The sequence below is a fragment of the Dreissena polymorpha genome, chromosome 4 (genome assembly GCF_020536995.1).
Source record: "Dreissena polymorpha isolate Duluth1 chromosome 4, UMN_Dpol_1.0, whole genome shotgun sequence".
Classification (NCBI taxonomy): domain Eukaryota; kingdom Metazoa; phylum Mollusca; class Bivalvia; order Myida; family Dreissenidae; genus Dreissena; species Dreissena polymorpha.
The window spans coordinates 28,024,639-28,040,134 of NC_068358.1; the positions used below are offsets into that span (position 1 = coordinate 28,024,639).

The 15,496-nt window shown below is 37.7% G+C and overlaps 2 protein-coding genes across 11 annotated transcripts in view; both read left to right on the forward strand.

Annotated features, from left to right (window-relative positions):
- Positions 1-4,557, forward strand: part of LOC127877481 (uncharacterized) — a 119,818-nt gene extending 115,261 nt beyond the window's left edge. For all 6 annotated transcript variants that reach the window (XM_052423400.1, XM_052423401.1, XM_052423404.1 and 3 more), the window contains one exon: positions 995-4,557. In XM_052423400.1, the coding sequence (XP_052279360.1) occupies positions 995-3,375 (2,381 nt within the window). In that variant the 3' untranslated portion in view covers positions 3,376-4,557. The remainder of the gene's footprint in view (positions 1-994) is intronic.
- A 9,714-nt stretch (positions 4,558-14,271) lies between these two features.
- Positions 14,272-15,496, forward strand: part of LOC127877774 (tubulin monoglutamylase TTLL4-like) — a 98,571-nt gene continuing 97,346 nt past the window's right edge. For 3 of the 5 annotated variants that reach the window (XM_052424004.1, XM_052424006.1, XM_052424005.1), the window contains exon 1: positions 14,275-14,450. The gene's annotated coding sequence lies outside the window, so the exon portion shown is untranslated. Of the gene's footprint in view, positions 14,451-15,496 lie in introns of all 5 variants that reach the window. The other 2 variants (XM_052424002.1, XM_052424003.1) reach the window with 2 other exon arrangements.

The following is a 15,496-nucleotide window of genomic DNA, read 5'->3' on the forward strand; positions in this document are numbered from 1 at the left end:
AATTTAATGCTTATTGCATATAGCCAGTTTGTTTTTGCTCTTGAGTCAGGTTTAATGAAACTTTAAAGGAATGATCCTTGCTTAAGATCTTTAATGGTGAAGGCTCAACACATCACGAGCGTCAATACTTCGACTCAAACAGACACGGCTTGTGACAACATGCGTTGTTACGGAAAACAAAAATTGGTTTGACCGGCTGATATTCAATGATACAAATTATTTTTTGTAATTTTTTTATTCATTTTTTATACAATTATTAATTTGAAATTCAACAGTAAAAGTCAAACCTTTATTTAATCTTCTTACCAAAGTTTGTATATGGATTTAATGCATCATGTTTATTTTTGTCTAATTTTGGTTCCTTCCATGATGAGTCATTGCACACACGATACGTTTGTTCATCGTCATTTCATTTTCACAGTTAGTGTGAGAAGGCTTTTTGGTGGAAAGACATTATTCGATGAACTAGCCAAGGAACAGCCTTTTCATTGAAGAAATAACCCTTTAATTGATCCGTCAATTTCTGTTGAAACAAAAAAGAACTTAAAATGATGCGGCAGAGGCCGGACCGTATCCCCACGCCGCATGTTTGACCCAGGGGACGCCCCAGGGTTGGTAATGGGGCCATGCATAGTTGAGATTGACCGTATTGTCATAAGAGATGTTCAGTATCAATTTGAAGTGTCTTTTCAAGTTAGAAATAAAGATAAGCATTGTTAGATTAATAACTATGGCTTTTATTTTTTACGGTATATTGATATGAAATGTAAACATCCAAGGCAAATATGGAAATAAAATGTCAAAAATGTAGTCCACTATGTACATGTTATAGAAGAGTAAAGGCTAGTAGGCATGTGTCGACATGTAAAGCATAAGTTTAAACGACACCCAGAGTTTCCTCCCCTATAAAATCATTATGCTGTTGGATAAGATCGTTTATGTGCAATCCTCTAAAAGCGTATTTCAATCAACTTTGATGTTTTTCTTCTTTCAGAGTTAAACCCACGTGAGATTGTTTCAAGTATAGTCTCGGCAGCCAATAGAAAACTTCGGGGTGAAAGCCCAGCTCGCGTCTTGCCGCCGGACAAAAGAAGCGTGTCTGTGTCAGACCCACCCCTTGGCTACAACGAGCGAAACATAGACAATGAGATTCTCATTAGGACGCAAAAGATCGACACAACATCCCGCAGCAGCCCGAATCTAGCAGCCATGCAGCATTGCACGGACCTGCTGAAACCATTGCCGGATCTACCAGACAGACGCATGGCAAAGTCCCAAGACTTTGTAGACCGTGAATTTTCTGACTTCGATTTCATCGATTCGGAGAAGGAAAATTCGGTGGCTTTTCTTACGCCGATGACGCAGTATTTTTCAGACGAGTCTCTACTGGACCGGAATGACGAGTTGGAGCTCTCCCACGGCAACACATCACTCCACGGGAGTTTTAACCGACTCCGACGTGAGACGATCGACAGTCTGAGGCGCATTGAGCTGGAGGCGCGTGCCATTCGGGAACGTGAAGAACGGGAAGAGCGCCGACAGCGGGAGGAAAAGAAGCGTCAACTTGAGAGGCAAAGAATTGAGGCAGATATCCTGCAGACGCAGCGTGAGCTAGAGATTGAGGACAGGCATAGCGTGGAAGATCTGCTCCAAGCAACAACTGGATATTCACTGAGTCTGCACCCACACGGAGACACGCCAGAAGAATCGGGTAGAACAAAACGGTACGGTGGTAGAGACTCACACAGGAGTGATAAGCATATTGTTGTGAAGAGTAATGTTGGTTCTAACTATCGGTCAGCGCGGCAGCCCCGACAGACGAGCGCAGGGTCGCTGTCATCGCAAGCAAAACGAACGGGCTCAGTAGAAAATATGGCGGACGGACACAGCTTTCCAAGTGCTATTAACCGCCCCACCGCCCAGGTGAAGGCTCAGTCTAAGAGGGACTCAGCAGAGATAAAGCGGCGAAGTGTGGGTTTAACCCGGACAGGTTCAGTGCGGCGCGGTTCTCTGGATTCCCTGATTGACTTGCTGGAGAGGCGGGACAACCGTATGTCCTGGGCTTCCACAGACTCCGATGAGGGATTTGATTTGCTAGCTACGCTAACCTCAACTTTCGATAAGAAATTGCAAACATTATCTAGTGCTAAAATGTCCAATTGTGCATCATCATCAAAGCCTCCTAGGTGGGGTCTGAATTCAAATGGTGGCAGTGTAAGTAATGGCGCTTTACCTGATGCAGGCGATTCCCCGGCAGCTCAGACGGCGCAGCACCGACTCCCTCCACAGCCTCCCCTGTCCCACTTATCTCGGCAAGCAGCCATGCAGGCAGATAATCAGGGTCAAGGAAAGCAGTACAGAGATCCCAGCCTACACAGGACGCCACCGAAATCAGACGCGAAGATAGGATTGGCGACCAGATTTGAGAGAAGCACCACTCACAATCCTCTCTATGAAGGCCACAGTGAGCCAAGTCTTAACCTTCTGGTTCGGTCAGGTAGCAACAATAGTGGTATCAACCTGCACAGTGATGTTACATACTCGGCTGATAGCGCTGTTGTCCAAGGGGTTGCTTCTAGGATGATGGAACGTTCTGAGAGTAACGCTGCAATCCAAGGGGTTGCTTCTTGGGGGATGGAACGTTCCGAGAGTAACGCTGCAATCCAAGGGGTTGCTTCTAGGGGGATGGAACGTTCCGAGAGTAGTGCTTCAATTCATGGGGTTGCTTCTAGGGGGATTGAAAGGTCCGAGAGTGATTCAAGGGTTGCCTCAGTCATGGTCGTGATTTCCAGTCCATCGATAATGTCTGCTGACAGCAGCGGTCGCATGGCAATACAGCAACACGTCTCTAAACCTCTCACTGCATACCACTCACCGCTAAAGTCGTTCTTAAACTCGCAGAATGACGGTCTCCATGGTGACCCCTTAAGGACAGAAACCCCACCAAAACGTCCAGACTACCGGCCCATTACAAAATCAGAAAAGACCGAAGTGAATGTGAGACTATCTCAGAGCTTAGAGAAAAACAGAGCAGCTGAGGAATCTGACGCTGCCAGTCATGGACCGGTCAGTGAGAGTGTGCCAAAAACTCGGTCTGCATCGCCGCCTGTATTCGGTAGGAAACGAAACGAGCAGTGTAAACGTCGTCGCCATACAGTGGGTGGTACAAGTGATAGCAATAATATTTTAGCAATGGACGCCGCCTTGTCAAACGTGAAACGACAGTCGGCTTGGGAGCAACTGCGACCGAACGTTGGTGCCAACGTTGTGCCTCACGCAAACATGCAGTCGTGGCTGCAAGCTGAGCGACTCAGGGGAAGTTCACCTGATCTGTCGTCCCTCAGGGATAGGGGAAACAGACAGGCTACATCCTGACCTTGAACTGATAGGGGAAACAGACAGGCTACATCCTGACCTTGAACTTTAGTATTTACCATGTTTTGACCTTAACCATTGACCTTGGTTTTTACTTTGAAAATAAATCTTGGTTGGGGTTTGACCAGTGCTTGACCTTGAGGGATTTGATGCTATGTTTGGTCATTGACATTGGAGTGTTTAGGATTATGTGTATTGACAGAAGTTCAAAATGTCGCAATTCTGATAAAGGGTATTCAACTGCAATATATTTGTTAAGAAGGTGAAACTTTGTGAACTTGATGTCGTTGACATGAACTTTATATTGACACAGAGACTCAAATACAGTTGACATGAACTTTATATTGACACAGAGACTCAAATACAATCAGAGAGTATTTAGCTCTTGATTTTGTTAGACAATTTTTTTTTTAATGTTTATTAATGCATTGTTGATATAGGTATGTACATTTTATTTGACTTTTTTTACTGCAAACTGTTTAACCTTTGAACTGTTTATTTAAAACTTGAGTGTTAAATCCCCCAAACTGCCGCTGTTAAAATACTCAAGAGATGGAAACCATGTTCTGTCAAATCATTATTACTCTTTGGACATGATTTTTTTTCATTGATTTCGTGAGTTGATCAATCCGCGAATTTATCACAAACACATCGGAAAATGACCAACGCAAATTCCTGATTCTTTTTTTTACTAAAATAAAAAAGCATGAAATTATGTGTCTGCAAAAGCCATTTTTAAAAAAAATAACGTTATTTCTAGCCAACGAATATAAACTATTTGGCAGCATTCCAAAACCGGTTGGTACTGGAATACAAATTGCTACGGTATTTTTCGATACATCCTTACATTGAGTAGTTTCTGCCATTAAAGAAACCCCTCCCCCCATTACACCACACCCACCCCTTTTTGCCAACTTTCCTTGTACTTGCAATATTTTTTATTTGACTGAAACTTATAGATATTTGTTAAATAGAGTTGCAGATATTGTATTTTAAGACAGCATGTGCATGCATGCAAATTAGAGACGATAGGTAATCATTTATTCATTCGTGTATACTATTTAATACGTTATTATAGTTGTATTGTACGGTTGTTTTAACAAGAGTTGTTTCCCTTTAATGTACATTTTATATTGTATGTGTACATTTTTAACAATGATAAATTAAACATGATTTTTCAAATCCATGTTCTTTGATGATTACGGAAGATCGGAACAAAATGCAAATACTGTTTAACATATAAGTACGTATTTCTAGGTATTCTTTAGACATTGTGAGAACCCGAAGTTCTATAGAATTTATATAAAGTGTGAAACTGTTGTCTCCATGAATCAAATAACGCAGTTTTACATGTTTTCATCGGTAACGGTATTTAGTTCCTGTGTTATTCAAAAAACAACCTGAAGTAAACATATACAAACTAAGAATATATTCGACAGTTGTTTAAAATATTTGAAATGAAGAGACCTGTTGATAAATGTTTAAAAAATATTATTCCACGCAAAAATGTTCTGTGAATGTCACAAATTAATGGTGAAGCAAACAAGATATGTCTTAGCAATGTTTGTGCAATGTAATATGTAATAATTAATAATGGACAATTCAGTTTAGTCCTAATACACAATATATTAATTGTAAAGTGCAATGTCCCCAGTTTGTGGCATATAAAATAACACACACAATAACTCGCATGTTGTGGGGTCAGTGGTACTTACCTGTAGCCAATTGTATAGTGCAATGTCCCCAGTTTGTGGCATATAAAATAACACACACAATAACTCGCATGTTGTGGGGTCAGTGGTACTTACCTGTAGCCAATTGTATAGTGCAATGTCCCCAGTTTGTGGCATATAAAATAACACACACAATAACTCGCATGTTGTGGGGTCAGTGGTACTTACCTGTAGCCAATTGTATAGAGCAATGTCCCCAGTTTGTGGCATATAAAATAACACACACAATAACTCGCATGTTGTGGGGTCAGTGGTACTTACCTGTAGCCAATTGTATAGTGCAATGTCCCCAGTTTGTGGCATATAAAGTTACACACACAATCACTCGCATGTTGTGGGGTCAGTGGTACTTACCTGTAGCCAATTGTATAGTGCAATGTCCCCAGTTTGTGGCATATAAAATAACACACACAATAACTCGCATGTTGTGGGGTCAGTGGTACTTACCTGTAGCCAATTGTATAATGCAATGTCCCCAGTTTGTGGCATATAAAATAACACACACAATAACTCGCATGTTGTGGGGTCAGTGGTACTTACCTGTAGCCAATTGTATAGTGCAATGTCCCCAGTTTGTGGCATATAAAATAACACACACAATAACTCGCATGTTGTGGGGTCAGTGGTACTTACCTGTAGCCAATTGTATAGTGCAATGTCCCCAGTTTGTGGCATATAAAATAACACACACAATAACTCGCATGTTGTGGGGTCAGTGGTTCTTACCTGTAGCCAATTGTATAATGCAATGTCCCCAGTTTGTGGCATATAAAATAACACACACAATAACTCGCATGTTGTGGGGTCAGTGGTACTTACCTGTAGCCAATTGTATAATACAATACACAACAAGTATCTTATCCAGTGTATAACTTTTGGTTATCTTATATTTAGGATAAAAGCTTTGGTTAGTGATTGTATAGAAAATTGATACCCAAACAGAAGCTAGTTTTGGTTGAGTTTCAGATTTAGCTAAGGTATTTGACTCCGGTTATCTTTATCCAAATAAAAGAATGTACTGCCAACATGACTGACACCGAATAACGGAGCGCTTGACTACATATACAATTTCGACGAGTTAACAGATTTACGAAGCTGACGATCCTAAAGCTGACGTCAACGATGACGAATCGACAGATTCACGAAGCTTGACGATCCTAAAGCTGACATTAACGATGACGAATTGACAAATTTACTAAGATGACGATCCTAAAGCTGACATTAACGATGACGAATTGACAGATTTACTAAGCTGACTTTTCTAAAGCTGACATTAACGATGATGAATTGACAGATTTACTAAGATGACGATCCTAAAGCTGACATTAACGATGACGAATTGACAGATTTACTAAGATGACTATCCTAAAGCTGACATTAACGATGAAGAATTGACAGATTTACTAAGATGACGATCCTAAAGCTGACATTAACGATGACGAATTGACAGATTTACTAAGATGACTATCCTAAAGCTGACATTAACGATGATGAATTGACAGATTTACTAAGATGACGGTCCTAAAGCTGACATTAACGATGACGAATTGACAGATTTACTAAGCTGCCTATCCTAAAGCTGAAATTAACGATGACGAATGGACAGATTTACTAAGATGACGATCCTAAAGCTGACAGTAACGATGACAAATTGACAGATTTACTAAGATGACGATCCTAAAGCTGACATTAACGATGACGAATTGACAGATTTACTAAGCTGACGATCCTAAAGCTGATGTAAACGATGACGAATTGACAGATATACTAAGATGACGATCCTAAAGCTGGCGTTAACGATGAAGAATTGACAGATATACTTAGATGATGATCCTAAAGCTGACGTTAATGATGACGAATTGACAGATTTACTAAGATGACGATCCTCAAGCTGACATTAACGATGACGAATTGACAGATATACTAAGATGACGATCCTAAAGCTGACATTAACCATGATGAATTGACAGATTTACTAAGCTTACTGTCCTAAAGCTGACATTAACGATGACGATTTGACAGATTTACTAAGATGACGATCCTAAAGCTGACGTTAACGATGACGAATTGACAGATTTACTAAGATGTCGATCCTAAAGCTGACATTAACCATGATGAATTGACAGATTTACTAAGCTAACTATCCTAAAGCTGACATTAACGATGACGATTTGACAGATTTACTAAGATGACGATCCTAAAGCTGACGTTAACGATGACGAATTGACAGATTTACTAAGATGACGATCCTAAAGCTGACGTTAACGATGACGAATTGACAGATTTACTAGGCTGACTATCCTAAACCTGACATTAACAATGACGATTTGACAGATTTACTAAGATGACGATCCTAAAGCTGACATAATCGATGACGAATTGACAGATTTACTAAGATGACGATCCTAAAGCTGACATAAACGATGACGAATTGACAGATTTACTTAGATGACAATCCTAAAGCTGACATTAACGATGACGAATTGACAGATTTACTAAGATGACAATCCTAAAGCTGACATTAACGATGACGAACTGACAGATTTACTATGATGACGATCCTAAAGCTGACATTAACAATGACGAATTGACAGATTTACTAAGCTGACGTTAACGATGACGAATTGACAGATTTACTAAGATGACGATCCTAAAGCTGGCGTTAACGATGATGAATTGACAGATTAACTAAGATGACAATCCTAAAGCTGGCGTTAAAGGGGCCTTTTCACAGATTTTGGCATTTTTTAACTTATTCATTAAATGCTTTATATCGATAAATGTAAACATTGGATCGTAAAAGCTCCAGAAAAAAATCAAGAATAAAATTAAAAAAAGGAAAAGAACATTGCCCGGACCAGGTATCGAACCAGTGACCCCTGGAGTCCTGCCAGAGTCATGAAGTAAAAACGCTTTAGCCTACTGAGCTATTCCGCCGAGTACACATGCTGAACGTATTTTATACCTTATATAAGCAATCTTCGTAGTTTCACAAAATTTAACGACAAAAACAGAACTCTCCAAATTATTCAATCGTTTCGCGTTGCAACGCTTTATAATTTTTAGGTTTTAAAATCGTCAAAAGATGCATATTATGGCTCTATTAGACCATGGTAAATGTTCAGTATTTCTGTTTCCTCACAAATATCATAACTAAAACGAAAATTTGCGAATCTGAAACAACTTTTTTCAATTTTGTCAATTTACCAAAGCGTGAAAAGATCCCTTTAACGATGATGAATTGACAGATTTACTAAGATGACAATCCTAAAGCTGACGTTAACGATGACGAATTGACAGATTTACTAAGATGACAAACCTAAAGCTGGCGTTAACAATGACGAATTGACAGATTTACTAAGATGACGATCCTAAAGCTGACGTTTACGATGACGAATTGACAGATTTACTAAGATGACGATCCTAAAGCTGACACTTACGATGACGAATTGACAGATTTACTAAGATGACAATCCTAAAGCTGACGTTAACGATGATGAATTGCCAGATTTACTAAGATGACAATCCTAAAGCTGACATTAACGATGACGAATTGACAGATTTACTAAGATGACGGTCCTAAATCTGACATTAACGATGACGAATTGACAGATTTACTAAGATGACGATCCTAAAGCTGACATTAACGATGACGAATTGACAGATTTACTAAGCTGAGTATCCTAAAGCTGACGTTAAGGATGACGAATTGACAGATTTACTAAGATGACGATCCTAAAGCTGACATTAACGATGAAGAATTGACAGATTTACTAAGATGACCATCCTAAAGCTGACATTAACGATGACGTGCGTCAAGGAAACAATGGTGTTGTCACATGATTTTGAAGTTGCCTGTTAGCTATTATAATAGAGCACTGACCAAATGAAAGTATAGGCATGTGCGCTCGAAATTATGCAAATTAACTCAAACCAAATAAATCCAATCCTTACTCGAGATCATCCATAAAAGGAAACAATACGACATCGTGGAGCGATTTTTAAATGCTAAAAAGTTTCAGAATGTTTGTATTTTGACATTATAACACAAATGTTTATTGTTGTATGGTCTTCCTAATTGAAATTAACCTTTGTGTGGCAACTTTTGTTGATGGAAGTAATTATATAACAATATAATATTATTTTAAGTCTGTTTATAAGATTCAAAAGATATAAATATTTTGAAGGGTCAACTTTGTAGGGTTAACTTTGTAGGGTCAACTTTGTAGGGTCAACTTTGTAGGGTCAACTTAAGTCAATCATGTATAGCTCCCTCATTCTTGATTAGGTCAAGATATCCAAACACTAACACCGGAGTCGTGCTAAGCGATAAATTTATGGTTCTGAAAACCTTCATGTTTTATGTCAAGGTAACGGTATCGCCCTAAATTTAACATTTTCCCTGATGCAAACATCAGGTCAAATTTTGGTAAAAAAATGTCAAATTTCAAGGACAAGAACCAAACCTCATTTTGATGTGACGTCTGCATCGCTGAGCATAAATCTGAAGTGTGCATAAGGATATCTGATAATATTCAAAAGTTATAAACGTTTCGTAGGGTTAATTTAGGACAAACATTTGAAGCTTCCTAATACATGAAGGGGTCAATATAAAAAAACAGCCGATTCGTGCCAAGCGATAAATCCTTACAAGGATTTGAAGAGCTTAATGTGTTGTGTCAAGGTCACGCGTTTACAAAAATTAGAGGGCCATGATGGCCCTGTATCGCTCCACTGTTTTTTCTTTGCAAAAATACGTGCAATGTGCATGGGTTGAAATGTACTCAAGCATGTGACTTTCTCTTTCTATCCCTCGTCCCACTGGGGGTTTAAAGTTGGAAGGGTGAGCATTTTTATATATGGAAATAGTTACTACCGTGTAAACTAAACAGACTTAAAAGCCCGGGAATTGTTGCACAGGTCCTTTGCTTATAACGTAGGTACATTTATCTCTCCAAAAGATATTGACGTTTTTTCTATGTCACATATTTTTAGATGCTGAAGATCAAATCTACGCATTTGATTTGAAACAAATTCACAAGACCCATAGGAATCAAAATGCCTTAACCCTTTACCAAACGACACATTTTGGACTTTCCCAATTTGAAAGAGGTTGCAGACGTCAATTAAATGAAAATGGAATATGAAGGAAATGATCAGGTAAGGTAGAAATCATTGTGATAGAAGGAGAAATTGCTCATCAACCCACACATCCCTAAGACCAAAAGGCCTGAGAATATTATGATAATCTAAAGATTATTTCTTTATATTTATAAATGTATTTAATTAAGTAATACATTTGACTTCTAAGATCAATTCATAACTTATATTAAGAAAATTATAAAATGGTCAGAAATATTTATGGATTGTTGAGCAATTGACAATCATATCCAATATTCATGAGTCACGATTCACAAATGGAACAATGAATCATTTGTTATTAAAAAGCAGCATATACGATAGTTTAGAACATTGCACTTCATTAATTTCAAAACCTTCTCTTGGATACAAAGTTTGAGTTAACAATGCAGAGTCATATATTGACTTTTCTTGAAATAATTATGTTCATGGAAGTTGTGTTTTTAAAATCAATAATATATTATTAAACTGGTTTAAACACTACAAAAACGACATGAAATTAACATGTCATCCAAAATATTTTCATCCGGATATATGGTCAATTTTGACATATTTAAATAAAACCCGACTTTTTTCAGTTTGTAAGAAAAACATTCATAACACATGTTCTTACTTCAATGCCTTTGTAAGCAGTAACCATCTGACCTAAAATGGCACTAAATGACAGGGTTTTATCTCATGTTTTCAAGATGTTGATGTTGTTGTTGGTCACAGCTAAACGGCCGCAGTAATCTCCACTGGTAAACGTCATATGTTCAGTTTTGTGAGCCCCGAGGCCGGGTCAAATTTGAGCCCAGGGGAATAATTTGAACAAATTTGGTAGAGGACTATTAGACATCACTACATACCGAATTTAGTAGCCCTAGGCTCTATAATTAAGAACAAGATTTTTAAAGTTTGCACACAATAAGCCTTATTTAAAGCATATGTTAATTTTTGTGACCCCTGGGGCAGGGTCAAATTTGTTCCCAGGGGCATAATTTGAACAAACTAGGCAGTACAATTAACGGGTAGTTATTATAAAGAAATGATATACATATACTTTATTAGGTATTTAACGTATTTATCGTTACTGAAGCTCAAGGCGAGCACAATTCTTTTACAGAGGCATGTTCCCGCACCCATATAGTGCCTTGGCTAAAACTTTCCTCTTGCTACGCCAGAAATTTATATGCATTTCATCGCAATTTTTCCGTTTCTCTGGCCAAACGCCAAGTATTTACATGACGTACGTGCGAACGAACGCTTCTCTTTTAGAGTCTCGATTATTTTCACTTTGTGTACAAAAAAGTGTTAAGATTATTTAGATAATTAAGGGGAGAATAATTCTACGTGTTTAAAAAAAAAACTTATGGGCAGCAGTTATACATATTCGAGCGGTTCGTTTGATCATGGATAAAGATAAAAACAAACAGTGTGAAATGTTATTTTTGCGGGCAAATTCGTGCAAACATTTTCAGCCGACTAAAGGTTGTATTCAGGGCTAAAGCTAACTTAATATATGTGCTTGTTTATCACTCGGGCTGTAGACCGCTGGGTACTAATACTATAGCAAAATTTCTTTATCGATTTTATATCCCTCGTCGAAAGGCGTATGAATATATAAATGTTAGGTGAAACTCCATCCGTGCGTGAGTGCGCCGTCCGTCACACAACCTGGACCCTTTTAGATTTTAGTAAACTCTGTTAAAGTGATATTATGGGAATTTTTCACTGTTGAATTGAGATGAAAAAAATTAACAGGCAAAAGAGTAAGTAAAAATGTGGTAACTTACCAATTATATCCGCAACTCATCTTGCTACCAGTTGTTTATAAAAAAATATATTTTATATTCGATATTTTACGTGACTCACCCAGTCCTGTAAGCCGAAATGATCCGTAAAACAAAATTGTGTCTTTGTGACGTATAAAAGAATCTGCACTAAAACTAAATTGAGGTTCACATTGTACATGCGTTATCAGTTGTCAAACGAAAGTACGGTTGATATTCAAATGCATTATTTCTTCTTTCCGGGATATTGTTTTAGGGTTTACTAACGACTCGCCCCCTTAACGACTCGCCCCATAACGACTCGCCCCACTTTTTATAACGACTCGCCCCACTTTTATAACGACTCGCCCCACATGTATAACGACTCGCCCCACATAGATAACGACTCGCCCCATCATTACTTATATGGTAGGATTTTTTTATTTAATTTCGATTTTATTGTGTTTGAAGTCGGTAAAAACTGGTGGGGTATTGAAAAAATATCTTAAGATTTGGCAAATTAGAAGTTTGATGAAATTTGTTAAAATGAATTACTTTAACTTTCACCTTTTTCAGGAACTTTCAACAGAAACTGGAATACTGTATCGCATCCTGCATGATATGTTCAAGATTTCTACACCTGGAATTTTATCAACTCTTGCAATTAATATTATGCGTTACCACAGTAACATAACTATGTTTTTGCGTATATAATATATAACGACTCGCCCCATCCTTTTTATTGTTACATTTTTAGCATCTATGTTAAATGTAAACAGTACAGATGAATAGAAAAAGAAATATATAAGAAAATCTTTTTTGTGTTGATGGTTTATTAGATACTTATGTATGTATATACAACATCAACAACAACTTATACAAATAGAAAGTTACGCAGTGTGTATAATAATATCAATACATTGAATTAATAAGAAAGGTTTACAAAAAGACAGTAATACATCAGTAATCAATATAATTATATCTTAATATTATCAACATTGAATTTATGAAAATGATTTTATTCAAACGTGTTATTCATAACAAATTTAAACACTATTTACACAAACAACAACAACAGCAACAACAACTATTTACACAGGTCCGTACATGACTGAACACAAGTCCAGCAGCTGACTAGTTGAGATGGAACGCTCGTTTTATCTTTTCCACACTCCCCAGAGCTTCCCCTGTACCTGAAGTGTCTGTTTATTCTGATGTCTCCTCAACTTTCCCTCTCTCACTAACCGCACCTGTGTATTCAGCAGCTTCGCCTCTTCACACAACAGTTAAACCAACAAGTAAAAGGGGAGATTCCCTTTCTTCGCACGCACATTTTATATGTATACATACAGTATATATGATATATGTGACAATATGCATACTAATTACACTGTTCATTTCAGAAAAACGCGACTCATTTCATAAATACATGGAAATAAACACATGGAATTATAAATACAATTCCGCTACCGACAATCTTGAAAGTGACTGGAGCAGTGGGTACGATGTCCGTCACTGTGGCATCATGTAGCGACTGCTCCATTTCTTCCGATGGGAGTTCCCGTTCCGGTCGTGTGATGTCGAACAATGCTGCGCTGCAAATACAGAGTGCAAAGTTGACACACGAAAATACTACAACGCAAAAAAATAATTTATCTTCGATTGTACGTTTTAGAAGAACTTACCAGTGTTACCACATTTTATGTGATGCCACCGTGAACAGTTGTCACATGTCACCGCTCTGGAGTTTTGGTACACCCGTCGTAGACAAAACAAACAAGGAGGCGCAGGCATGGTGTTAGTCGAATTATAAATTTAAAATAATGGTATACTATACTAAACTGACTATTGGGGTTATTTACCCTCGGGACTTCGGTTAAAAACCATTGCCCGAGCACACTGCTTAACATAGAACTCTGCATAAAAAGCCGAAAACGGCCATAAAATGGACAGCCCGATTTTACTGGGCTGTACCATTGGTATAAATATAAAACTAGTAGTATGCTGATGCTTGCATTAACAAATATAAGTGTATATGAAGTGAAAACACCAAATATAAACGAAGGTTGCTATAGACACCTATAAACTGTTAGATGCCCATAATTTCGCTTTAACGTTAGAATTGAAAACTGTATGACGTTTAGTGTTCTGTAACCGAAATTATTTTTTCGCTATTTGTTATTCTCTCCGGTCAGAGCAGGTTGGCGGTGGATTCAATATTAAGGACGGCGACTTGTGATTGGTCGGTCTTTATATTACTGGCAATGTGATTGGCTGAATGATTGTTACTTAGCATCAACAGAAATAGTTTACATTCGCGATATCGAATTGCCGTGTGTTGATAATGAAGTGTGTTAATAATCAAGTGCAATTATTTTAAAAGCTCAACAAACGGTGTCCTGTTCCTACCTATCCGATGCCATTATTTCAAAAGGATTTTACAATTTAATAGGTAATATATCTGCCATATTCATTTTGATTCACTTGAGGTACTAATTCGTCCTCAGACCACGTCGTACTTGCATGTTGAACTTTCAGTTCATTGTACCTCATCTTAAATGAAATTTTAATTTCATTTGTATGGTTAGGTTTAACATTTATTTTTATAAATAGTTACGAAACGTTCCATGTATATTTGTCACATGGGCATATATTTGTAAATGATTGCATTAGCAAAATAAGTTTTTTCTTTATTGTCATTTTGCGAAAACTATGAAGTCACTTTCAGATACTTCCATTGCTTGTTTTGGATAATAACTTGGTCCAGCAGTGTATGATGTTCAAATAAATATTCAGAAATTGAGTTTGCATGAAAACAATATTTATCAGCTGTTTTGTATCGCACCTCACCAGGGCAACAGATAAGATTTTATGTCAATTAGTTTTCACTGCAAGCTTTTTGAAACAAAGTTTTTCCCTCAAGTCAATTTGTCGAAAAATTGTTTACATTTGATTAAAAACTAAACTTTCTTTCTGGATGAGATGAGCTTTTTGATTGTCGGTTACACTTAAGGTGCATTTGCAAGCCCCTCTCCATGTAAGACAAGCCAGGGGAATTCCTTTTTCCATGTGGTTTATTGTTTTTCAGACACTGAATCGCCGCGGTGTTTTGCACTGAATTGTTCCTTTACTATCGCAATATGTGATATTAATTCCGATAAAACACTCTTTACAACGTCTTTACCAGACGGTTTGTTTCGCGTTACAAATTGAAACATATTAGACCCGCACGCCACTAATGAAATTTTCTTAGCACGTCCGTGTTTAGCACTAGATGCCAACATTTTTGCGTACTTTTTTTGACGGGAGAATTTTTTTATGTAGACATCATTCATAAAAACGTTTCACTAAATATTAACCGCACTGAAGGTTACAATTAGGGCTGTCACGATTCACCGGTATACCGGTATATCGCGGTGCATGTCGTGAAAAAAATCGCACTGCGGTACGGCGTTGCCGCACCGGTTTTTTTAATATTATTATATTAGCACAGATATA